At 43.9% G+C, this 25,362-nt stretch overlaps 2 protein-coding genes across 7 annotated transcripts in view; one reads left to right on the forward strand and one right to left on the reverse strand.

Annotated features, from left to right (window-relative positions):
• Grhl2 (grainyhead like transcription factor 2) overlaps positions 1-12,761 on the forward strand; it is a 148,214-nt gene extending 135,453 nt beyond the window's left edge. For all 3 annotated transcript variants that reach the window (XM_046464789.2, XM_046464790.2, XM_046464791.2), the window contains exons 15-16: positions 7,607-7,671; positions 9,741-12,761. In XM_046464789.2, coding sequence (XP_046320745.1) covers positions 7,607-7,671; positions 9,741-9,855 — 180 coding nt within the window. In that variant the 3' untranslated portion in view covers positions 9,856-12,761. The remainder of the gene's footprint in view (positions 1-7,606; positions 7,672-9,740) is intronic.
• Positions 12,762-16,326: 3,565 nt separating this feature from the next.
• Ncald (neurocalcin delta) overlaps positions 16,327-25,362 on the reverse strand; it is a 400,078-nt gene continuing 391,042 nt past the window's right edge. For all 4 annotated transcript variants that reach the window (XM_058585646.1, XM_046464773.2, XM_046464771.2 and 1 more), the window contains 2 exons: positions 22,149-22,254; positions 16,327-18,984 (listed from right to left, as the gene is read on the reverse strand). In XM_058585646.1, the coding sequence (XP_058441629.1) occupies positions 18,887-18,984; positions 22,149-22,254 (204 nt within the window). In that variant the 3' untranslated portion in view covers positions 16,327-18,886. The remainder of the gene's footprint in view (positions 18,985-22,148; positions 22,255-25,362) is intronic.

The following is a 25,362-nucleotide window of genomic DNA, read 5'->3' on the forward strand; positions in this document are numbered from 1 at the left end:
CACAATTCTAAATGTAAAAACATAGCTTGTGTAAAGTAGGTGTGTGCGGCCTGCAATTGTTTCTGAAATAGGAGCAATACTCACATTGCTTTACTACTTTTCTAAACAAGCATTTAAAAAGTTGGTTAGGCTGGGCATGGTGGTGCACTCCTGAAATCCCAGCAGCCTGGGAGGCTGAGGCAGGAGGATCAGGAGTTTAAAGCCAGCTTCAGCAACTTTGCAAGGCCCTAAGCAAGAACTTGTCTCAAAATAAAAAAGGGCTGGGGATGTGGCTCCATGGTTGAGCACCCTGGGTTCAATCCTCAGTACAAAAAAAAAAGTTGGCTAGGCCTCAACTTCCTCATCTATAAAAGGGAGTCACCCAGAGCATTAAATGACAACTCAAGCACTGGGTATCTATTATCTGATGACAATGATGTTGATGACAATACAGGAAGACGTGGATTGCTTTCCAGTGTAGAGCCTGCTCTTACCTCTCCTGTTGAACCCCCAATCTCCTATCCTCTGCCAGGTGTTACTTAGATATAGAAGAAAATTCATATGGGAGGGTGAGCCATAATTTTTTTTTCTTTTAAAAAACATCTTGGATTGGTGGTGAAATGTGGATTAGTCATCTAGAGAGAACAGCACGGTCTTGCCCCACTTCCTTCAGGTGGGAACTGAGGTTTGAGTCAGAAGGTGCCACATCAGGCAGATTCGTGAACAGTTCGGGGGTGGTGACAGTGTTCCTGAAGCCTACACACATTTCCTACATCCTGTACGCCTCTTTATAGCGTGGAGCGGTTCTGCTATCTAGAAACTGGGGTACTCTTATACTCAACAGACACTATACTCTTCCTAGAGATAATAATCTTGGGGGTTTCCCCCTCGAGATTGCCACATAAGATTAATGTCCCACCACCGGCAGACACAGCAGCGAGTGGAAGAAAAGTGGATTGGGCAGCTTGACTGATGGGGACTCAAATCAGGACTGCGTAGTTTTGAGTATGTGAATTTTGGACTCATTCATTGCCTTCCTGGAAAAAATGTGGGTGGTACCTGCCTCAAAAAAAAAAAAAAATAGTTTTGTTAGTACTTGGCCTCTTACTATCTTGAAAAGAACTCTGAGCCACAAAAGAGTGGAGCCATTGCTGATCTATGACAAATGGGGTACTTCTCTGTAGGACAGACTGAATGATTCTTCTTATTTCATGGCCTTGAATCTTTCATATCTTGCTTTCACCTACCAGAAAATCATTATCCATAAGAATCTATTACTCTGATAGAAAAAAAAGGAAAAAAAATGTTCTCCATCAGCCAGATGTTACTGAAGAGTTTGTGCTTGGCATCATGTGGAGGAAATAGACTAGTTTTCTTTTTTACCTGCGTGTTCTGTATCACATCAGTCAAGTCATTCACATAGCATTGGTGATGATTCATTCACTTTAGCTTCTTTATTGTTATAATTAAACTTAGAATTTTTAAGTAAAGTATTTGGCAATGACAGTGGTGGTGATGGTGATGTGAATTGTTTTTTTCTTTTTTCTTTTCATCAGCTTTATAATTTTATGAATTATGAGTTCTACCTCTGGAACTCCTTGCTCATCCTCAAACCCAGCAAGGCCACTCATGCCCCAGGGCCCTTGCATTTGCTGTCTCCTCTGTCAGGAGTGTTCTTCTTCCATGTCAGCAGGGCTTACTTCTTTCAGGTCTCTGCTCACATGTGACAGTATAAGTGGACCTTTCCAGAACACCGACATCAATAGCATTTTCATCACTCTCTGTCCTTGTAATACTAGGTTTAACTTCAGCCTGACATCTTTAATGTTTGTTACATGCTCATTGTTTCTCTTTCCCCCAGTAAAATAGAGCCAGGTCTCTTGTTGTCTGCTCTAATCCCTAGGCTGTTGCATATAAATATTTGTTGACTGCACCAGCATCTGCCACCATGTGCCACCATGCTGAGTGCTGTGGGTGGCACAATCTTCACATGCGCCACTTCAATTAGCTCTTACAATACCTCTTTGAGTGTGGCCAGTAAATACTATCATTGCCACTCACAGATGTGCTAACAGAGGCTAAGACGGGGAGGGGTTCCCAAGGCCTAACAGCTCCTCAAAATGGTGGAAGCAACTTAAATCCAGTTAGGGATAGTCCACATATGAAAATATTAGAAGGGAGAATAAACATTCCAAGTCATGCTCACAATGACTAAAGGAAAAGATTAGGCAATAATAAGCATTTGGGCAAAGAGTACTAGTGCTTGGTGATTGATCCCACACAGTCCCATACCTGAGTTCAAACCCTGATTCTGCCACTTAGGAGTGATATGACCTTGAGCAAGTGACACAGTGCCTAAATATCAGTGTCATCATTTCTGAAATGAGAAGAATAATTAGAGATATTATGAGGATTAAAAAAAGGAATATAGTATTGGTGCAAGAATTAAATGAGTTTGTGTGCACGGTGCTTCAAGTAGTTCACAGAAATACTCTGTAAGTGAATATACATACGTAGTAGTGGATGGCTGAGTGCTGAGAGTTGGAGAGGCAGATTGTGATTCCTCCAAGCTGAAAGGGCTGGAGAAAGAGGTAGGAATGTTCTCTCTTAATGAAGCTAGCCAAAAGAAATTGTTGCTTATGGCTTCATTGACACTGCTTAATTACCTGAGTGAGTCCTTCATGTGTGCAGGTGACAGCGTATCTTCCCTGGGGCTCTTGACAGGTCAAATGTAGCTTCCTGGAAATTATTTACAAGCAAGACTCCCTGGATTTCTTGATGTGCATCTGAGGGTCCCTGTGGAATAGCTTATAACTCCAAATGAAAGTAGTTGACTTTGTGAGCAGGAGGCATGTTGAATTGCATGCTGATGAAATGGATGAGAGTCTCCATCTTCTACTATCACGTAATATAAAGTTGTTGGGCAAAAATTCTCCACGAAGTAGAGTTCTAATAATTATAGTTTAAGAGACAACCAATAACACAGTGATGAGATGTGTCTAGGACCCAGGACCCTGCTGGGTGTCAAGGAAGTCTTTGTAGGTCTTTACAAATATTCATAATGGGTTTTTAAAAAATTATTTTAAAAAAGTTTGCTCCACTCAACTACTTGAAAAAAAAAAAAGCAGGGGGAAAATATCTAAGCATTCCTAATCACCCCATGACAGAACTAGCCAGTAGGATATTTCCCATGCATAGAAGGGAGAGGCACTGGGTGATTTCACCCAGGCCCAGGGCAGAAGGAATCTTCAATAAGCCCCTGACGGAGGGCCAGCTTCCGACACACAATGTCCTGCATAGTCTCACTTCTTTCCAGGGTTCTGAATTTGGCAAAGCACACCTCTCTGCCTTGCATGGAGGCAGAGAATATCGTCTCGGGGTGGCATGTTGTCAGTGCCTTCGATGACTACATGGAGAGCAGACCCTGGCCTTCTGCAGATGCCTGTTTTAGCTTTACCAGGGCCTCCTGGTATTGGCTAGGGTCCGTGAACCTCGCTCCCAAACTGTTCTAACAGATGCCCAGTTTCTCTAAGAATTCAGAATCTGAAGCCCAGACGGCCAGGTAGTTCCTTTTTAAATCCTGTCCCTGACACTAGCTGAGGGACCTGAGAAAGTTGCTGAATGACTAGAAGCTTCAGTTTCCTCCTCTGAGACACAAAACTCTTTCTTGAAAGTATCTGTTTTATCCTAACCATGTGAGGACTGATAGATGGAGAGCTCTATGCATATGTGCTTGCACATAGTAAATGTTCAGTAAATGCTTGCTGCTGCTCTCAACAGACCCAAGTAGAAGCTGGAATTGTGCATATTTTATGCCTTTTGTCTAGTTCTGACTCTTATGAAATGATTCGTGATCCAAGGTGTTTTCATTTATCCCTTGGGGAGCAGAGAGTCAAATCCCTGAAAAGAGAAGACCTAAGAATCCTAAGAATATCAGTTCACTTCTCTTTCGGAACAAATGTATCTATATCTATCTCTATCTCTATCTCTATCTCTATCTATCTATAATATATATCTGTCTGTTGATGTTAAGTAGAAAAAAAAATCTATTTTATTTTTCTATTTGCATTGAAAAAAGAATTCCAAGTGACACTAACCCAAGTTTAAAAAACTAACTATTAGAGGTCAACCAAGTCAGAATAATAATTAGGTACCAATAAGATGGACCTGTAGAAACTGTGAGTATATAGCAAGCCCTTGAATACAGCGAAATATACTTTTTAGGGCTTCTTACCTTTATGTGCCATGGATGCCTTTGGCAATCTGGTGAAATCCATGGATCCTTTTCCGAATAAGGTTTTAAACATATAAAAAAAGGATACATAGGATTGCAAAAGAAACCAATTATATTGATATACTGTCATCACAATATCAAAAACCATGTTTGTGATACAGGAATAAATGTGCTCCTTATTTATGCATTAAATACTGTGTTCTATGGTGGGATTTGTAATTTCAAAATGTGATGGATGAGTGTAATCAATATTTTGAAATATCTGCAGAATTCTAACATGACATGAAAATATCTGTAATTTCCATTGGCAACAAGACACAGGCATTGCCAATATTGCTATATGTTCATGATTAAAGGAAATGCTAAATTCCAGGTAGAGGTTAGTAAAAAGAAGGATGTATGTTTCCTCATTCAAGTTCATGTACACATTCTTTGGTCACCTGTAGACCCCAGGTTAAGAAGCCATGGCTGAGACCGGCTGTGCAGAGGAAATAGCTCCAGAAATAATGTGAAAGCAGATTGATATTTCTCCTCAAACATATTTCCTGTGCACCAGCTCTGTTAAGTGAGTGGGTCTAGAATCCCAGGAATGGATAACTATTGAGTTCACTCTTGAGAATTGACTACATCCAGGTTCACCTTCATCCCTTCACAAGGCTTCACTCAAAACTCTATGGATGCAGAACCAGTTCACCTTGGCAGGTCCCTTTTGATTTGCATGTGTAAGTAAGGGCACCAGGAGATGTGATAAATAGTGCAGGGACCAGCATGAGAGGAAAAGAGAAAGAAATAGAAATTTTTCCAATTCGGTGGAGGAGTAATGAAAGCTGTGTTAACTCTACATTATTGAATGTCTTACCAGATGTGGAAATCTTGACATGTTAACGGAAACTCTTTAGTGTTAGTTTAGGTAGATATGACTTAACATCTTCCCAAGCAGTTACTACAGGCATTTGAGTTTCTAAGGAAGAGATGGTGCACTACTGTATAGCCAAGGTGATTGTTAAAATGTCCCCCAAAGATCTAAAAATGTTTTCTGTGGTCTGTAGGGATTATTTCACTGTCTTTTGGTTTCTAGTATTGCAGATAAGAAGATTGAAGCTAGGTTTATCCTCCCTCCCCGCTTTGGTAACTTTTTCTCTCTGTCCAGAAGATGCCAGAATTACTTTTCCAAGTGACCAGATGTCTGAGCCTTTTCTCACTGATTTCTCCTGGGATTCAGGAGACCCCTTGCTCTCCCCTTTCATCCCAAAACATGGGTCTCTCTTCTATTATTTAATTATTTCCTCCTCTCCATCTCTTCCTTCTCTAAGATGGTTTTTGTATTGTATGTAACTGACTATTCAAGTTTCTTCCTTTTCTTCATGATTTCTGTCTATTTTTTGCTTTGCATTTTGAGATAAAGCGATTTTTCCTAATAATATCTGGCTTGTTGAAATCACCACCTATTGCCTGAATTTTGAAATTCACTAATCATATTTTTAGATTGAAATTTTGCTCATGTGCTTCATAAGTGTTCTTTGTAAGTTTTCTTTTGTCGTCTTCTTCAGTGGGCTTTTTGTTGTATTCAAATGGATGCCTCCTATATAAGTTTTGTCAATTTTCTTTACTGCATACAGGGCCCACTTAGATGTGCTCTTCTTTACACTTGACTCATCTGGGCTTTGAGGCACCTCATCAGTGACAAATCAATGGTGTGTGGCAGGCAGGGGTGCTGATTACCCACTTCTCTTCACTCCCCTAGCCCTCAGCCCAGTGGTTCTGCTCCTTCTAAGTATATTGGGGTGTGGAGAGTTTTTCTACAGGCTGAGAAGAAGAATGGGAACCTGTGATTCTCGGCAAAATAAGCTCTTCCCAAGATCCAAAGTAGTCTCAACTTTCTTCTAGAGCTCTCCATCCTCTTTTTCTAGACTCTGGGAGACTTTCAGTAATCAAGCCCCAAAGCTCACCTGTGAGCCTCACTGGCCCCTGGGGGAGTAGAATGAACATGGCAGGCGTTTGAGACTGGTTTTCCCAGAACCCATCTCTCAATTAGTACTTGATGTTTATAGAAATGGCATAATGACTGTGAAAATAAACAGGCCAGAACTGTACAAAGTACAGAGCAGAAGACTCTCCTTGTTTCTGTTCATTTTTCAATGGTAGTCACTGTTAAAAGATTGATGGGTCCCTTAAATAATAAATCTATATCTAAATCTCTCTCTATATATATATATATCTTTTAAAATACAAACAGAATCATCCAATATACAGTTTCACAACTTGTTTATCCCTCAATTAATATGTTATTGATATTTTTAAAAATGTGAAAACCTATAGACTTCTCATGTTTTTAAATTGACTGCACAGTTTTCAATTGTGCAAATATCAAAAATGTTTAATGAATGTTTGTTATATATAGTTTTCTTCATTATAAACATTGAGTTTTTGAAAATCTTTGCATACTTCTGCATGTATTTCTGTAGATTATATTATTATATATGGCACATATGAGTCAAAGGATATATGCATTTTAAATTTTGATAGCTTCTGCCATATTTTTTTCCCAAAAAGTTGAACTTGTTCCTCTTCTTTCTATGGAATACAAGAGCTGTCATTTCTCATACTCTGATACTTGTATTACTATTGTTTTTGTTTTTGCTAGTCTAATAAATTAAAAATAGAATCCTACAATTGCTTTAATTCAAAAAATTATAAATCGTGAGGGAAGTGTTGCATTTTTTTGTATGTTTATTGTCTGGGTGTATTTTCCTTCTGTGAATTGGTTTCCCAAGTTGTTCCTTTTTTTCCCATTCAATTGTTAGTTTATTTTTTTCTTGATTTGCAGCTCTTTTTAACTTAAAGTTAGCTCCGTATCTATCATTGCCAGTTTTTTATGGTGGTTTGTATATACAGGTATTTAAAATTCTGTTGTTGTTTAACCTTTTAACATTTTTTTCCTCCAGGTTTCAGTCTCATTTAGAAAGATCTTCTTTACCTTAAGATGATAGTTACATGAAGAATTTACTCCTGGTTTCTTCTTGTGTTTTTATAGTTTTGTGTTTCACATATAATTATTTGATCCACCTGAAATTTATTTTAATATAAGGAGTAGAGAAGGGGTCCAAGTTAACTTGTTAATTTTTTTTCTATATGGCTACCTACCTAATCCAGCATCATGACTAGATACCCATCTTTTTCTGACTGATCTGAAATACCACTTCTATCATAGAAGTGGCCAAATCTTTTGTCGAATAATTAAGGTCTGTACAAAGTGAGTGTTTTGAGACTTTAACTCATGAGTCAAGACTGTGATGTGCTCAGGAAAATGCCCAAGAGACGGAAATTGGAACCTTCTCCCTTACCCCCAACTTGGGCTGCCCTTCACCTGCCTTCTTGTTATTGGTGTTGCAGATCTCTGAGAAGTACGGGCTGCCTGTGGAGAAGATAGCAAAGCTGTACAAGAAAAGCAAAAAAGGGTAAGAAACAAACTGAACTTAAATTGACTTTCACATCAGACACGTCTGCATGATGCATTTTTTTAAAATGGTTCCTGTCTTTTTTTTACCTGCCATCTATCTTTATAAAAATGGTGTCATCCTTCTAGAGGATGGCAGAGCAGCCTGCGAGTGCAGTGCATTTTGAGGATCTTTCATGAGGGAGGAAGAGATCACATGGTCCTGATGGTAGCTGAGATGCCCTATTCCAATGGCAGGATTAGCAGGTGGACTAGAGGGGTCTGGGGGTGGCAAGGACACTGGGGAGAATGGCGAAGTCATCCCTCTGAGAAGAGTGGATTCATAGGAAGTCACATGTGGCTCTTGAGGTTGGTTTCAGGGTGGCATGGTGGGAACAAAAAGTGGACAGAGGGAAATTTTCCAAGGTAATTATTAACAAAATGTTCTCAAAGGATCCTTGGACCTGCTTATTCTTAGTGTTATTATTGGATATGCAATAGGTTCTAGGTCCTCTACTAAGTGCTTTACATTGCATTTCTCTATGTACTCCTTACTATTCTATAAGGTAGAACTATTATCACCTCTAGTTTACTGTTGAGGAAACTAAGTCAGGTAATTCTTAAGCATTTTGCCCCAAGTCTCATCTTTAGTAAGTAAAACACAGATTTGAACCCAGATCTGTGGCTCAAAGTTCAAGTGCTTATTAGCACCAGTGTTCTGCTATCTACTTTTGAGTCCTCCTGAGGCTTCCTCTTTTTGAGGTTTTAAGAGCAGTGGCCACAGGATTTAATCCCAGGAGAGTGTCTCCATTGACTCTATTCCTGCAGCTATTTTCCTACAAAAGCAGGAAGTAGGTCTTTAAATTCTTCTCTGGGCCTTTTTCATAAAGGAAATGGATAATGTGGGATTCTCAGACTTTCTGAGTGATAGAACCTCTGGCTTATTGGAGGTCGAGCAGGAAACCCTTCAACTTGAACTTTCATTGGAAAGCTCACAAAAGTGCACATTACAATTCTGTCCAAGGTCAATGCAGTAGACTGGGTGTATTCCTTTGAGTGGTGTCTCAAAGTCCTATTGCTGAGCAGAAATCCTCAGTGCAGACGCGTGTGCTGCCCATAGTAACAATGAATGTGCTTCTAGCCCTGTGATGAATGCTTGTAGTCCCCCAACAACCCTCTATAGTTGGATGGTTCTTAGTTTTGCAAAAGAATAATTGAGATTCTAAAAGTCTAAACAGCTTGTGTGATGACACCTAGCTGCAAAATGATAGAGTCCATGGTTCATTCTCCAACTAAGATCTGTCTGACTTCCAAAAATGAGACTGACTTAAGGACTTCTAAACCATGGATAGAATCTGGAAGTTGTTTTCTTAGAACCAAATCCACCAGGGGTAGCTAGCCAAGGAGTAGGTCACAGGAGGTGAAGTAAGAGCTTCTGAGTGAGGCGAAGTAAGTTTCAAAACTTAGGCTAGCCACGAACAAGGGCGATGAACCTGGGGAAGGGGTTTCACCTTTCTCAGCTCCATTTCTCATTTGCAAGTGCTGAGCAGAAAACCTACCTTCAAGGTTACCATGAGGATTAAATACAAGGTCTCTGATACACAGACACATGTTATGTATTCAACAAAAGGCAGCTGCAATTCTGTGTATTCTGCTTTCCCTGATAAGAGCAGAGGCCACATGGCTTAATGAAAATAGACAGGAGGCCTCCCTATTTAGATTGTGGTTCGGTCGATAGCTAACTCTGTGATTTCTGGCTCTGCTAACTTCACTGGGCCTTACTTTAGTAATCTATAAAGCACGAGAGTTGGACTGAAATGAACGGAACATTCTCTCAAATCCTGGTTCATAAAGAGCCATAAGGGTAGTTCTGAGACACTGAGGTTTTGCTTTCCTCAAACTGGGTTTTGGGAAAACAAAAGAAAATGAGGGCCTTTCCTGGCCTGGTCTCCTCTCTCTTCCATCCCTCTCAGCCTCCTTTGCAAAAGAAAGGCTGAGAGAGCACTCCTCCCCACCCTGCAGCTTACCCTTACACTGAGCCTGCTGTTCACAACATCTTTGTTCTCTACCCCACCCCCCACACCTTGGCAGCATCTTGGTGAATATGGATGACAACATCATCGAGCACTACTCCAACGAGGACACCTTCATCCTCAACATGGAGAGCATGGTGGAAGGCTTCAAGATCACGCTCATGGAAATCTGAGCCCCTGGCTCAGCGTCCCCTTGGCAGGAGCTCTCAGCATGTTCCTCTCTGGGAGAGAGGGGGCCCCCCTGCTGCCCCAGAACCTGGAGACCCATCTCACCCATCTCATAACTGCTGTTACAAGACTGTGCTGGGAAGCAGGCGAGGCCGAAGGCGCCACTGATTGCAGTGTGCTGGACCCATCCACCAGCTCGCCTGTGTGGTTGAAGCCTGAGCCCCTCAGGAAGTTGCCTTGGGCCTGTGGGTCCTTATTTATTACCCACCATTTTCCAGAGCCTGGAGTCCAGGCCCCCTGGGACTCTGCAGGTCACTGCGGGCTCCATATGAGACCGTCCAGAGTCCCCTGTCAAGAGAAACACAACCACTCATCCCAAAGAGCCTGAAAACCCTCGCTCTTTCCTTCTCTCCTCTACATCTCTGGAGTGGCTGGACAAAGTGACCTGCTTCTTGGTGCAGTAGTCACAGGTGGGGTAAGAGGTGGCTGCCTTCTTCCTGGTTAGAAACCTTTAGGTTGCTCTGGGTAAGGTCACCTTGCTAAATACCTCCGGGGGATCCCAGCAAATGGCCACTGGGCCTTATACAAGAGGACATTCAGCTACCATGTAGGGGGGAAGGAACACAGACAATATGCCAGATGGTCATGTATATATTGTTTATAATAATGCAATAATATATTTTACTTGTGGTTTGTGGGCATGTTTAATGCCACTCGCCTAGGGGAGGCACATACCTGGAGTCTCAGAGATTTCTGACTCTGCATCTCTTCAGGATGCATGCCAGGCTAGGAAATGGCCTTTAAGGTGTTTGGTGACTATGCCAAGTACCAAGATGGACATTCCACTGGGCTGGTCTGGGGAGACTTGTTTCCCATCCCCAGAGGGAGTGCCCCATCCGTGGGCATGACTTTCCCTCAAGGCCGCGGTGTTTGTCTCCTGCTGATATGCTGTTCTGGACTCTTCCTTTGAGCTCTCTTGTAGGAAAGACCACAGAGAAGAGGTCCTACCTTCTTCTCTGGTTTTGTTACAGGCACAGCCTGAGCTTTGTGGAGAGACTATGCAGGGGTTTGCATAGGGCCCCGTCACTGGAGCAAAGCTCCTTGGCCATCATAAGACTCTCGGACATTGTGTAGTGCCTCATAGTTTACAAGCATGTCCTTCATCTCAAGTGGCCCCTTTAAAAACCCAACTGCAGTGCTGAGAGACGTGCCAACAGCTCAGCTCTGAATTGCAGGCCCAGGCTTCCTCCTGCGCCTAAAGACTAGGAAAGGGGGTATTATCTGCCTCTGCTCCTAGGTGCTGGGTTTTAACAAACTGAGTGAACAAGAAAGCCCCATGAGCCTCGGCTCTTCTGATGCCAGGCTCAGGAGGAGACTGGGAGAGAGGAGGAGGAATGAGGAGGTGAAGAAAAGGAAAACGCTTGAACATCAGAAAAGGATGCATTGAGTGGGCCACTGTTCTCTTAGAGGGAACAGGTAGGGGTATATGGGTTTGTGGGCTGAAGCACTAGATTTTGTAGCCACACCCAATACCCAGATATAGGACAGACTCCGCCTAAAGGTCCAGATTTGTTTGTAAAGCACTTTGATGTCTTACCTGGAGGTCCCATGCTCAGTGATCCTGCCCTTTCCCCTCTTCTGTCTCTGAGGCCCAGAGCAGGAGGGAGGGCTTCCTGTAGCCCAGTTATTGCTTCTTGGGGCTGCAGAGGAATTGAATGGAATGGAGAACAAACTTCCAGGGGTGGTCAGGGGGCACTTTTTTGTGTCTCCCAGACATGTTACCCATCCCAGTGGTGCCAAAGGTGTGCATGCTGGGTTCAACTCTGCTCCATTCTGTCCCCTCATCCTACACTCCAACTGCCACACCCTGGACCTGCAGCATGGGGACCATCCTGAGTACTAATGGGCCTCTGTTCTAATGGACAGATTCAGCATTGGAAATACACAATGTACTATGCACTTCCCATGCTCCTTGGGTTAGGAAAAGTTTCAAGCATGGTTGGCAGGCATGATGGCTGGGACATAGGACTCCAGAATAGGGAAAAGGCAAAATTTGTGCCACATGACACAGGCTACAGACCCCTCTCTCTCTGCCCCTGTTTACTGGTCTCATCCTAGACAGAAAATGAATCAGAAATGCCTTTGTATTTGTCTAAAGTCCCTGAGCAGTCACTATGGTGACCATTGCCAGGACAAAGGATATGAGGCCAGGGCCACCAAAGGGTGGTACAGAGTGTCAGGTCCCATCCGACCATCCCTTTCTGCATTCTCAGAGTGACTGGTGGTTAGCTAACATGTGAGTTTCACTGTAAGTTAGCAGAGCTTTGATGAGCACATTTCCCGAGGCAAAAAAAAAAAAAAAAAAAACACTCCAGAAAGATAGGAAAACTTGCCTCCTCTTCTTTCTTGTTCCCTTAATCATACCCAAATAAATAAGCTTCTTCTTCTTTTTTTTTGTAATTCATAAAAGATGAGGACATGTGAAACAAGTATTTTTCTTATACATCCCAAATTGTTTAGAATTTACCTGTGTTTAGAAATTGGAACCAACAGAAAAATGAAGTCAGATGTCATCTTAGAAATGGTTCCTGAAAGACTAAGGCATATCCCAGTCCAGAACCTTGGGAAGTGTGAAATGAATCAAACGTTTATTTTTCTTCTTATTTAAAATCATGAAAATGCAACCAAAATAGAGGGTTTGTGCCAAATTCTAAGAATGGCCCTTTCTTAAAGACAAGCAAGGGAGACTGTCATATGTACAATATGTTCCAATGTTAAAAAAAAAAAAAAAAGGTAAATGTAACTTAATAGTTTTGTAAATGGGAGAGGGGGAATCTATAAACTATAAATACAGTTATTTTATTTTTTGTACATTTTTAAGAAGAAAATAAATATTCATAACATAAGAGAAAGACAACAGAGTCTGGTGTTTTCTCTGAGGTGAGTGTTGGGGCTGATGGGAAAGAAGTTTCTATATGACCTGGGAAAGTTCTAGGCTCCCTAGCACCTTCAGGTCCTGGACTCCAACAGAGCAGGCTTGTGCTCTTGAAGTTACACAGACCTGCCCCACCCCAGGGTTAAAGCAGAAGGCAGTGAAAGACATCAAGAGACCTTTGGTGGGGATGGCAGGCCCCTCGGAGGGCAGTTGGGCTGGGAGTAGGTTCCAATGTTCACTTCTCCCATGCTCACTCCCAGGTTCACTGTCCCTCGGTTGATTACCTACCGAAGCTTCCTACTTCCTTAGTCCATCCAACCAACCTCTACAGACAGAGGCTTAAACCATGTGGCTCAAACTCTATCGCGTCAAGACACTCCCTGCCCTGGAATCCACACTTCAAACCACCTTCCTCATATATTGGGGTTTCCTTGGTGACTGCTATGCACATATATTGGGCCTCTGATCAGCCAAAAGCATCCAAAGAGAAGATCATGGTGAAAAGGCAGCCAAGATGAATTTCACTTCTGTTTTTTCCTGAGCAGCAATGCTATCCATGCATCATTCAGGAAAGAACTTGACTGCTGTTCTACTATCGGGCAGAGATGTAAGCTATTTTGCATCTGTTTTTAAGGCTGGACAGAAAGTTCTTGCTGAGCCGTGAACTTGGTTTCCTACAACGTTGCTAATAACTCCTAACTCCCCCGACTCTTAAGAATGGCCCTTTCCTTAAAAAAAAGCAAGGGAGACTGTCATATGTACAATATGACAGTCTCATCCCCCATCTCCAAGACTGTAGTGCTTGATCCTGTTTGGGGTCATTTGGTTTTAATCAGCTTTTTTGCTGCTGTGACTAAAGAGCCTCACCAGCACAATTGTAGAAGAGGAAAAGTTTATTTGAGGGCTCACAGTTTCAGAGGTCTTAGTTCATACAAGGCTGGCTCTATTCCTCAAGGCTCGAGGTGAGGCAGGACATCATGGCTGAAGAGTGTGGCAGAGAGAAGCAGCTCACATGTGATCGGTAAGCAGAAGGAGAGAGACTCCACTCTCCAGATACAAAATACATACCCAAAGCCACAATGAACTACTTCCTCCAGCCACACCCCACTTGAATCCAGTTACTACTCACTTAATCCCATTAGGGATTCGTTTACTGACTAAGTTAAGGCTATAGCCCAATCATTTCTCCTCCAAACCTTCTTGCATTGTCTCTTTTGGGGAACGCCACATCTAAACCATAACACCATTGAACACTCAGAGCCCCATAAGGTGATTTCAATGCTGCTATAGGAAAGCTACATCTTGAGAAAGAGGGAGAGAGAGAGTCCATCAGCCTCCCTGTCTTTAAGAGTGAGGAGTACTGGTGGATGAGCTGAAAGGTTGAGGTTGGCAGGCCCGGATATCCCACATTTTGAAATCTTTTCATCATTTCTTATAGGGAACTACAAAATACCAACCACTTCCTGGAATAGTGCTGAGAAAATAAGCCATGAAGTAAAGCTCTCTGTGGCCCTGTTCATCCTGAGCTGACCCCAAGACTTAGCTCTAGACTGCCATCATTGTTTACATCCCCAGGGATGTCTTGGACTATGTATTACACATGAGCACTCAGTACAGTGAATTCCTAGGACCTGTCTAAATCCCAGACATGTGGTCAGGATTAATTGTAGCGAAACCTGCTAGAACTGAGTAAGTCCTTGGTAATATCCTTGGCAACCCTCGGCCTGAACAGCTCTTCCCCATACCGCAACAAGCTTTCTATTTTACATCTATTTGACTGATAGTCTACTGACTTGTAAAATACAGGACTCAATGCTTTTCTCTTGTTTTCTTCAACTTGCTAAAAAACTAGAAAATTTTAGAAAGTGTGGAACACACACCTGATGATAATAGATGCACATGGGAAGCATCTCCATTTCTTCCAAGGGCAGATCTCACCTTGATAGAGAGAACTCTGACTCCACCCCAGCCGGTATATTCCTTTCATTCTAAACCAACTGAGGTTGGGTTGGGACATTAATCAAATGCCCTGGAAGTGGGAGCCTCAGGATTGGAAATGTGCTGGAAATTGCCAGAATGCAGATGTGTAGGCTCCTCACTGGGTTGAAGGCTCCCAGACAAGTTGTTATGGTTTAGATATGAGGTGTCCCCCAAGAGCTCATGTGTGAGATAATGCAATCATTTTCACAGGTAAAATGATGAGTGTGTGCTTAACTGGGTGATAGCTGTAGGTAGGTAGGTGGTGTACGATGGGAGAAGCGTGCCTTTGGGGGCTATATTTTGTCTCTGGTGAGGGGATCTCTCTGTTTCTTGTTGCCATGCCCTGAGTTGCTTTCTTGCACCATTCCCTTCTGCCACGTTGTTCTGCCTTACCTTGGGCCCAGAGCTACTGAGTTGACAATCTATGGACTGAGACTCTGAAACCATGAGCCAAAATAAACTTTTCCTTGTCTACATTGTTCTTGTCTGGTTTTTGGTCACAGCAATGAAAAAGTTGACTAAAATGCACTTTCTCCCCATCACCACCATAAATGAGTTGGCGTTATTCATACTCAGTGCCAAATAAGTTCTCGTTGGCCCATGAGGCACGTGATGCTCAAGTTAGCAAATTAGTAGCCCCCTTCTCATATAGCATTGGCCTTCTGAGATGGGGGCAAGCCAATGACCACCACAAAACCTAAACACCTTCATCTGAAAGGCTTTGGGGGTGTAGACCCTGCATTGTGTCATCTCTTCTACTAAATCTTCTTAGACTGAGAAGCTGAGAAGGGAGGGGAACACAGACTTCTGTAGGCTTACCCAGACCCCTGAAGAGGAGGTTGCCTGAGATTCTCTTTCTATCTATTTATTTATTAATTTTTGGTGTTGGTAGGGGTAGTGGGGATTGAACCCAGGGATGATTTACCATTGAGCCACATCTCCCCAGATCTTTTTTTTTTTTTTTTTTGGAGACAGTTTTTCACTAAGTTGCTTAGGGCCTCCTTCAGTTCTGATGCTGGCCTCAGACTTGTAATCCTCCTGCCTCAGTCTCCCAAGTTGCTGGGATTACAGGTATGCGCCACCGCATCTGGCTAGATTCTCCTTCTATTGTGCCTAATGTTTGGACTCCAGCTTGAGAAAGGGAAAGAAATGGGAAGAAAGTAAAGGCTATCATAGAAAGAAAGCCCCACAGACCCAGGAAGCTTTGGATAGGACTTTGTCTTTCTAGGACAGAACCAATACCCAGGGGGAGGCCAAAATTCAAATCTGGAACCTCTCTAAGTATAAATTCAGGCTAAGGCAGCAGGGTAGTCAGGAAAATCTCATGTTCCAAGCAATCATATTAAATAATTAACATGCTTTAACACCAGGCAAGAGATTCCCTGGGGACAAAGTCAAGTGATAAAGGGGCTGCTCCAAATGATTAATGATTCATGATTTTATATATATAATCTTCCTGGACAGTCTCCATGGACACATCACTGGGATGGGACAGCACCCACAGCAGCACCCCTTCCCTACCCTAAGCAACGTATGAACAGTCAAACATTCCGTAGCATCCTTCAGGTCATAAGTCATTTTATTCCAATCCCTTGCACACCACACAGTCTGGTTTTACTTGGGACAGAACAGACTCCATTTCCAGAGTCCTTAAAACAGCAAAGACAGTGAACAACCCAGTACAGAAGTGATAGAGGCCTTCAGGCATTCAGCCCTCTGGGGGCTGTGCAGTCCCTTGGCTGAACTTGAGTCCGTTGGATTCGACCTGCCAAGGCCTTCCTGGGAGGAGGAGAAGGAGAGAAACAGCCTGGAGAAGAGTCAGTGTGGGTCAGTGGCTGGGCAGCACCGGGGTGATCTCAGTACCTTCTGAGGCCAGCAGTGTCCATCAGTCATGTGTCTGGCTGTCTTTCTTCCAGAACAGCTGGAGGCCTTCTCTGTTCCTCACCCCAGCTCTCATTCTAGGGAACGGAGTGAGTCTGGTTCCACACAACATGTCATGACCTAGGGCAGAGCCCAGGCAGGTTGCTCCAACCTTAACTGACTCCACTTATCAAAAGGGAACTGAAAGGAGGAATCCTGTCTTCAATCTACAGCAGGAAAAAGTGGGATGCAACTCCCAAACACTCCAGGTGGAGCCTGCTGGACCCTCTTTCCCCTCTGCACTCCAGAAATTAGGTTAATTCCCTATTTTACAGAAACAGATGGTACCACTTGGCCCATGGAGGAATTTGGCAAGTCTTGGCATAGAATATGAAGAATGGACCCTCAGAGGAAGATTAAGGCTACTGAGTCCAGGTCTCACAATTTTACCTTACAAAGATGGTTTTTGTGTCTACCACACAAATTTGGATTTTTGATACTAATTAGAATAAATTCAAATCAGACACAGGAACCTGGAGGTTAGAAGGCGCCCAGTAGCATTTTCCTCCAAGTTATGTTTATTTTTCTGTGGTTCCTCTTTTACAGGAAGTGGTTTGGCAGCAGAAAGATTCCCTGGGGACCTCTCTGCCTTCACTTGGGACAGGTCCCCCCTGTATCCTGGAGTGTTCAGCCCCTCCTCCATCCTATGCCACCCAACTGCTACTCGAGTGTCTTTCCAGTGACAGGAGATTTTCCCTCTTAACCTTCCATTCAAATTGGTGTGCATGAGGTGACGCCCAAAGAGCAACTCAAATGTATGTTGTCACTTCTGGAAAGAGAAATCTGCATTCAAATAATACAGTGATGGAAAATACGTTAGCAGGGCCTTGGACACTGTGGCCACACTTGCCTGGGCTTTCTTACAATGAATTAAATGACTGTCCCCCTCAGACTCTTTGAATGGGTAAAAAAAAAGTGAGCATTCCTAATATGGCTCCCTAAGGAGGATGGTGGCTAAACCATTGGGAAGTCCCAAGAACCTAGGCTACTGTTCTCCAGTCTCCAAAATAGTCATCTGCTCAGAAAAGAACAATACCTCCAATCTCATGCTGCCCATGAGCTGCTGAGGTCAGCCAGTAAACCACTAGCCTGGCCCCTCTCAAAAGTATTAACCTCCTGGTGTCCCCAGGACATGACCCTCTCGAACCTGCCCTGCTTCTGTTCTCCAGTCACTGTGACTCTGGAAAAGCATTCTGAATCCAAAGTTGGGCCCTCGTCATGGTTGCCTTGGACTTTTATGGAATATACAAAATATACTTGTTGATTGGTACATTTGTGCAAAGACAGATCTGACTTTGAAACAAGACAACATAGACATTCATCATAGTTGGCTTACTCACAATAAGCTACTAAAAACAGTCTTCTGTAATAAGATTGTATTAGTGCTCACTAAACATGCATTTACAAGGCAAAACACTTAATTTGGTTTGCAATCCCAGTATTTTATATACAGCAGTCTTTTTTCTTTTTCTTTCTTTTTTAAAATCACAATAGGCAACAAGATGGGCCTGGTTTTGGACTGTTGCCATTTGTGTTTGATTTCCAAAGAAACTCACATTAGCTCAACCAGTGTAAACCTGTGAAAAAAATAGCTGAGCCATCTTTTTTCTTCTCTATGGATTGACCTTGAAATGTTCACAGCTTAGAAACTACAGCCTGCTGGGGCGGAGCGACAGAGTGGGCCTCCTAGAGGATGTCCCAGCTCCCTTTAGTAGCCTCACCCCAGAGGGTAACTTGTTCTTGGGGAATCCAGCATCTGGTGCCATCCATTGCCCCTAGGGCACGTGTGACAACAGACCCAGGTGGGGAGTTCTGTCTTTCAAACCAAGCCCCTGGAAGCTTGTAGTGGAATCACTGGACTTAATCAGATCCCCTTCTCTTGCCCCCCGCCCCAGTCTTAGGTTTTAAACAGAAACATTAGAATCAGAAGAAAAAAAATAATAAAAACGATTGGAAAGTCATTAAACAAGGAACACCACGAAGTCTGCTCATGCTATCCACACGCACACTGGGGCTCTGGGCATTCCCACGAAGCGTCCACGATGAATGAAGCAGAAGGCGAAGGCATCACGGAGGAAGGTGCATCTGACTGCACAGGGGACGGCATCACCATCGATATTTTTTTGGCAAAAAAAAAAAAATTTAAAAAGAAAAATCAAAAAGGGAACGCAAGCAGCTCTACAAATCGTGGGGTGCTGGGCTCAGAACTGGCCAGCGCTGCTCGGGTCGCACTGCAGGAGGCGCACGATGGACGGGTCGCTTTTGGCCCCTCGGATGAACTCTTCCAGGGAGAGCTTTCCTAGGATGGAAGAGAAGGGACGAGTTGAGTGGCGGCTGGTGGCAGGCGCCTGAGTTCACACCTCCCCACTGGACGTTGGAGGCAGCAATTGCTCACCCGCCCGTGGCTTCCCAAGGTAGAGCCCAGGAGACTGTCTTTTCAATGTGAGACCTACAAGGACTCTACTAGTGGCTTTGCCAGCCCCTAGCGCAGCAGTTCTTGACTAACCACTTCCTGCCCACCCTGGCCTAGGGCTGGGGAGAGAGAGGGTAATGAATCTCCTGATCCGGTCCCTGCCCTGGCTCTTCGGTCTCTATTACCCTGGAAAGGCCCACTTAGTATTTGTAGAATGAATGGCCTCACACCTTTATGGGAAGAAGCTGGGCTCTTGCAGCACCAAGGCTGTCCCCACAAGGTTACTGGGAGCCTTCTGGGTCCTTCAGACCACTGGGCATATATAGGTTTGCTGCAAGATCCTTCCCCTGGCATGTAGAGAGGCCCTGGACATGAACACTGGTTCTTTCCAATCACAAATAAATAAAGTGGTGTGTTCCAGGCAGAAGGTGATCTCTTATGAGCTAGAGGAGGAAATCTGGGGTCCCCTTTTCCTCCAGTGTCCCTTTTCTTCCTGCAGAATAGTGTGTGTCCTGAATTCTCTTCCAGGAGGGCCACTTTTTTGCTGCAAGAAAGAGGGTGGGGGGCTGGGGGCAATGCTTTCTCATATCGCTGGCATTTCTGCATGTCCTTTCTTCTTAGCCTACTGTGCCCCTGGGAGTGAAGTGACTCATTTGACTTGTAAATCTGGGGCTGGGGCAGGGGAAACTGCTGGACATTTCTGCTTGGCCTTGCCCTCCTTTTCTTGGACAGAGTTTCCCTAGAGACTTATTCTGTTTGTTCTTCCAAGGACAGGCACTGGGTGGGTCTGGTTCCATTCAGCCTGTAGGTTTTGCTGATATACCCTTGGCCTCACCCTAAGATACTCCCTCCTCCAAAGTACCCTTTGGCTTCAGTTATTGCTCTTCTTTAAATTTCTCAACTTGTTCCAAACACAGGCAGCAAAGGGTGCTACATACAGGAGTCCTGTTCCTCCCAACGCAAATCAACAAACATGTCTTCCCCTCAGCCACCCCCACTCCCCACCAGAACCTAGTTATTATCTTGCAAACCTGCTGTTTCTTTCTGATGGAGAAAGGTGGGGACTCATTGATTGGATTGACTGACTGATAATGTATAATCAGTTAGTTCCCCTCTAAACTTTGTGTGCAGCCAGCTTTAGTAGCTGTGCCCCTGTCTGAGCACTAGTTAAAATGGCAGTGACTTTCTCTGGCTTCCAAAGAAGCCACTTGAACTCATGGGAATCTCTCAAAGGTAGGCCCTGGGGACCACAAGTTAGCTGGGGAACACTAGATTCAACATGAGCATCCAGCTTTTTGGCATTGACTCTGCACTTCAAGGCTGACTCAAGGGCTAACTTGTCTGTGGACCCAAATTTTCCCTAAGTCAAAGGCCTGGGTGAGCTACAAAGAGCTTCCACCAGGACTCTGCACCTGCTCTGTTCCAAGAGGGAAGTGGGCAGGTTGCCCTGGCCCTAGGGATCTAAGGTAAAGCCCCGAGTCTCCTGGGTCTCCTGAGATTCTTCTGACCACTATCTGACTTTAGGCCCCTCCCTCTTCCTCTTTCCCTCCACTGCTCTCCATCCCCACTTTTTTCTTTTATAAATTTAAACCTTTCCCTGGAGCGGGAACAGCACCTTCAGTAAGCTGTGTTGTAGGAATGTGGAACAATCAGGGCCCTTGGATCTCTTGGTAGCAACTCAACGGAGAGACACTAATTCACTGCCTGTCACCAACATGTGGGGAGGGCCTGATCCTGGGGTATTTTGGCTTTCTCCCATCTTTTAGCCTTTCTCTAAAGAGACGACATCTCAAGGCCACTGGGTTCCCAGGAGTACCAGCAAAACCTGCAGCTTAACCCCAGCAAATTCATTAGTTATTAAAATAATCCCATGTCTGTTCAATCTTTGCACAACAAACTATTTACTGTAAATTAAGGCACATGGGGGAATAGGATGTAAGAAGATGCATTGGCAACTTTGTGGAGGAAACAAAGCAAACAGATTGGCCTGCCCCACACAAACCCAGGTTCTCAGGCTGCTGGTGCCCCAGGCGTGAGCATATGAAGAGGCCCGCCCCACCACAAAGCCTTCTGTTGTACATGTCAGTGACACACAGGATGTACAAGTGCATTTTCACATTGCTGACAAGAATTGCTGAGCACTCCTAGCAGAACAAGTGAGCTGGTAATAATAGCAAGTGCCGCACAGCTTATGATAGACCAGGCCCTGAGCTCAGTTAGCACTTGAAACTTGGGTATTGCATCTAAATAGCACTGCCAACTTTGACAAATAAAATAAGGATGTCCAGATAACTTGGAATTTCAGGTTGACAGCAAGCCATTTCTTAGGATCAATATGTCCCAAATATTGAATGTGGGCATGCTTATATTGAAAAAGTCACTTCTTGTTGATCCAAACTCATTTACTTGGGCCTCTCATGCTCTGTTTGGCAACTCGGTACCTAATATATCTTGTCTGCTCTTGAGTTTGAAATACAATCCTCCCTTTTCATGTCCCTTTGTTTTGCATCCACTTGGGTTTCAATTGTAGGTGACAACCTCAGGGTGGGAACCTGCTGGTCACCCCAAGGCCTCCACCCACCCCTACTCCTGGGAGAGTCCACTTGTCTCTTAGAGCATGTACAGGAGACCCCAATAAAGCCAGACTGGGGTGAAAGCTGCTGGGGTCTGGGTGTGATAACAATCCCTCTCTGCATTCTGACACCCTGGCCTGGAGGAATCCAATCTATGGAGGCCAAGGCCTGTCCTGACCACTGGTCTTGCTAACAGTGATTGGTTGGGTCCTTCTATTTCTGTTCTACAAGACCCATCTGATTTTGTTGGGGGGCAGCAGCATGACATAGAAAAAGAGCAGAAGGGCCTAGAAATAAAGCATTTCCCCTCAAAGTGGGGACCAGCTCTCTGGTGGCCACCCTGGTCCTCCTCCAGGGACTTTTGGGATGAGCTACTCTTATAAAAGGCATTGGGCCAGGTCCTTAAGCCGCATTTCCCCACCTGGACTCCACCAGCAGCCCTGACCAGAGAAAAGCCACGCAGCCCCAGCCTCCTACCATCTCTGTTGGTGTCCATCTGGCGGAAGATCTTTTCTGTCCTTTTCTCAGGAGTTGACTCATCTTCAGGCATTTTCATGACAGAGGAGACCATCTTATAGATTGCCTGGGGACAGAAGTGACATGGTGGTAAAATTGAAACACAGCTCGGCACACAGTAGCCTTCCTGGTAACCCTCCCAAATACTAGAGTGAAGGGAAGGTTCTCCAGGGGCCGGTGGAGCTTGTCCTGTCCCTGCTGTCTTATCACTTATTCACTAATAGAAGCCAGGCCAATAGAGCTTTCTCTCCTTCAGCAAGACCCTCATTAATGATAACTGGCAGGAGGGCCCACAACTGCTTTGTCTGAAATGTTAATGTGCATATGAATTCCCTGGAACTCTTCTTTATTTATTTATTTATTATTAGTTGTTCAAAACATTTCAAAGCTCTTGACATATCATATTTCATACATTTGATTCAAGCAGATTATGAACTCCCATTTTTACCCCGTATACATATTGCAGATTCACATCGGTTCCACATCCACTTTTTTACATACTGCCATACTAGTGTCTGTTGTATTCTGCTGCCCTTCCTATCCTCTACTGTCCCCCCTCCCCTCCCCTCCCCTCCCCTCCCATCTTCTCTCTCTACCCCATCTACTGTAATTCATTTCTCTCTCTTGTTTTTTTCCCCTCACTTCCTCTTATATGTAATTTTGTATAACAATCAGGGTCTCCTTCCTTTACCATGCAATTTCCCTTCTCTCTCTCTTTCCCTCCCGCCTCTCGACCCTGTTTAATGGTGATCTTCTTCTCATGCTCTTCCTCCCTATTCTGTTCTTAGTTGCTCTCCTTATATCAAAGATGACATTTGGCATTTGTTTTTTAGGGATTGGCTAGCTTCACTTAGCATAATCTGCTCTAGTGCTATCCATTTCCCTGCAAATTCCATGATTTTGTCATTTTTTAGTGCACAGTAATACTCCATTGTGTATAAATGCCACATTTTTTTTATCCATTCATCTATTGAAGGGCATCTAGGTTGGTTCCACAGTCTAGCTATTGTGAATTGTGCTGCTATGAACATCGATGTAGCAGTGTCCCTATAGTACGCTCTTTTAAGGTCTTCATGGAATAGTCCGAGAAGGGCAATAGCTGGGTCAAATGGTGGTTCCATTCCCAGCTTTCCCAGGAATCTCCATACTGCTTTCCAAATTGGCCCCACCAATTTGCAGTCCCACCAGCAATGTACAAGTGTACTCTTTTCCCCACATCCTCGCCAGCACTTCTTGTTGTTTGACTTCATAATGGCTGCCAATCTTACTGGAGTGAGATGGTATCTTAGGGTGGTTTTGATTTGCATTTCTCTGACTGCTAGAGATGGTGAGCATTTTTTCATGTACTTGTTGATTGATTGTATGTCCTCCTCTGAGAAGTGTCTGTTCAGGTCCTTGGCCCATTTGTTGATTGGGTTATTTGTTATCTTTTTGTTTAATTTTTTGAGTTCTTTGTATACTCTGGATATTAGGGCTCTATCTGAAGTGTGAGGAGTAAAGATTTGTTCCCAGGGTGTAGGCTCCCTATTTACCTCTCTTATTGTTTCTCTTGCTGAGAAAAAACTTTTTTAGTTTAAGTAAGTCCCATTTGTTGATTCTTGTTATTAACTCTTGTGCTATGGGTGTCCTATTAAGGAATTTGGAGCCTGACCCCACAATATGTAGATTGGAGCCAACTTTTTCTTCTATCAGACGCAGTCTCTGATCTGATATCAAGCTCCTTGATCCATTTTGAGTTAACTTTTGTGCATGGCGAGAGAAGGGGATTCAGTTTCATTTTGTTGCATATGGATTTCCAGTTTTCCCAGCACCATTTGTTGAAGATGCTATCCTTCCTCCATTGCATGCTTTTATCCCCTTTATCAAATATAAGATAGTTGTAGTTTTGTGGATTGGTTTCTGTGTCCTCTATTCTGTACCATTGGTCCACCCGCCTGTTTTGGTACCAGTACCATGCTGTTTTTGTTACTATTGCTCTGTAGTATAGTTTGAAATCTGGTATCGCTATGCCGCCTGATTCACACTTCCTGCTTGGAACTCTTCTTTAAATGCAGGATCTGTGAGTGGAGCTGAGAAAAGAGGCCAGAGCTGAAGTTTTGTCCTTGTCAGCTTCCATGCTGATGGGAGCAGATGTCACTGTGCTCAAGCCTCATCTTGAAGAGAGAAGCTGCAGAAGATATTCCCCAGGTGGCAAAGGCAAGTGGGGACTACTATAGTCTCCTCCTAGGCCTCAGGCGACTACATGACAGACACCTGACAGTCTTCTCCAAGACAGATATTCTCAGTCTCTCCCAATCCATCCTGATGCTCCTCCCCACTGTAGTACGTGACCCTGATCTCAAATTCCTTCCCAGTAAGCTTCCAGGTGTTGTAGGGACACACGAGGCAAGGCCCCAAAGATAGCAGGAAACAGTTTTATTTGGCTGCAGCCAGGTTCAGAGGGCACAGCTTTTGCTGTAATCAATTAATCCCCTGAACCCCGAGTTCAGGGAGTTTCAGAATTTTATACCCAGCATGTAAGGGAAGGGGCTCAGAAGTTCACAATCTACAGAAGTTCACATAAAAGCAGCTTTTTCTTTCACTGTTCTGCACAAGTTAACTCTTCAAGGACAACATCTGAGAAGGGGAGAGCTTCTTCTCCCCTTTCTTTCCTCCGCCTGCCAGCTGTTACCATGGAGCCCAGTTGGTAACTTATCTTAGAAATGTAGACATCTCTGTGAAACCCCAGCTCAAGGCCAGAGGCCTTGTTTGCACATTTCTACAAAGTACTATACTGGCTATGTTTGTGAAAAACTAGTGAGAGAGTGTCCAGCACCTGGAGTGCTGGTATCTTCCCAGCCAGTGGCCAAGTAAAACAGGGCAACATGAAAATAGTAAGTTTATCTACTTTGGACTCTTTCGCAGAGACTCTTTTGCTGACAATCCTAAAATCAGCCATGGTGAAGAGGGCTTTTCTGTGGAGAAAGGGGGTGCCACTTCACAGGGAGCTCTGACATGGAAACAATCTGCCTTCAGGGTTTGGGATCAGTTCAGAGATAGACTCAGCACAGCTATGAAATCTGATGAGCAGTAGAGGATTCTACCAAAAGAGTTTTGTAATTGCTATTGAAACTGTGTCCCCACCACCTGTGACCTCTCCGGGGTACTCAGAAGGGCCTGGAAGGCCTCAGTTATC

This window comes from Marmota monax, unplaced genomic scaffold (assembly GCF_021218885.2).
Source record: "Marmota monax isolate L192 unplaced genomic scaffold, Marmota_monax_Labrador192_F-V1.1 WCK01_AAM20220418_F8-fsc00003, whole genome shotgun sequence".
Classification (NCBI taxonomy): Eukaryota; Metazoa; Chordata; class Mammalia; order Rodentia; family Sciuridae; genus Marmota; species Marmota monax.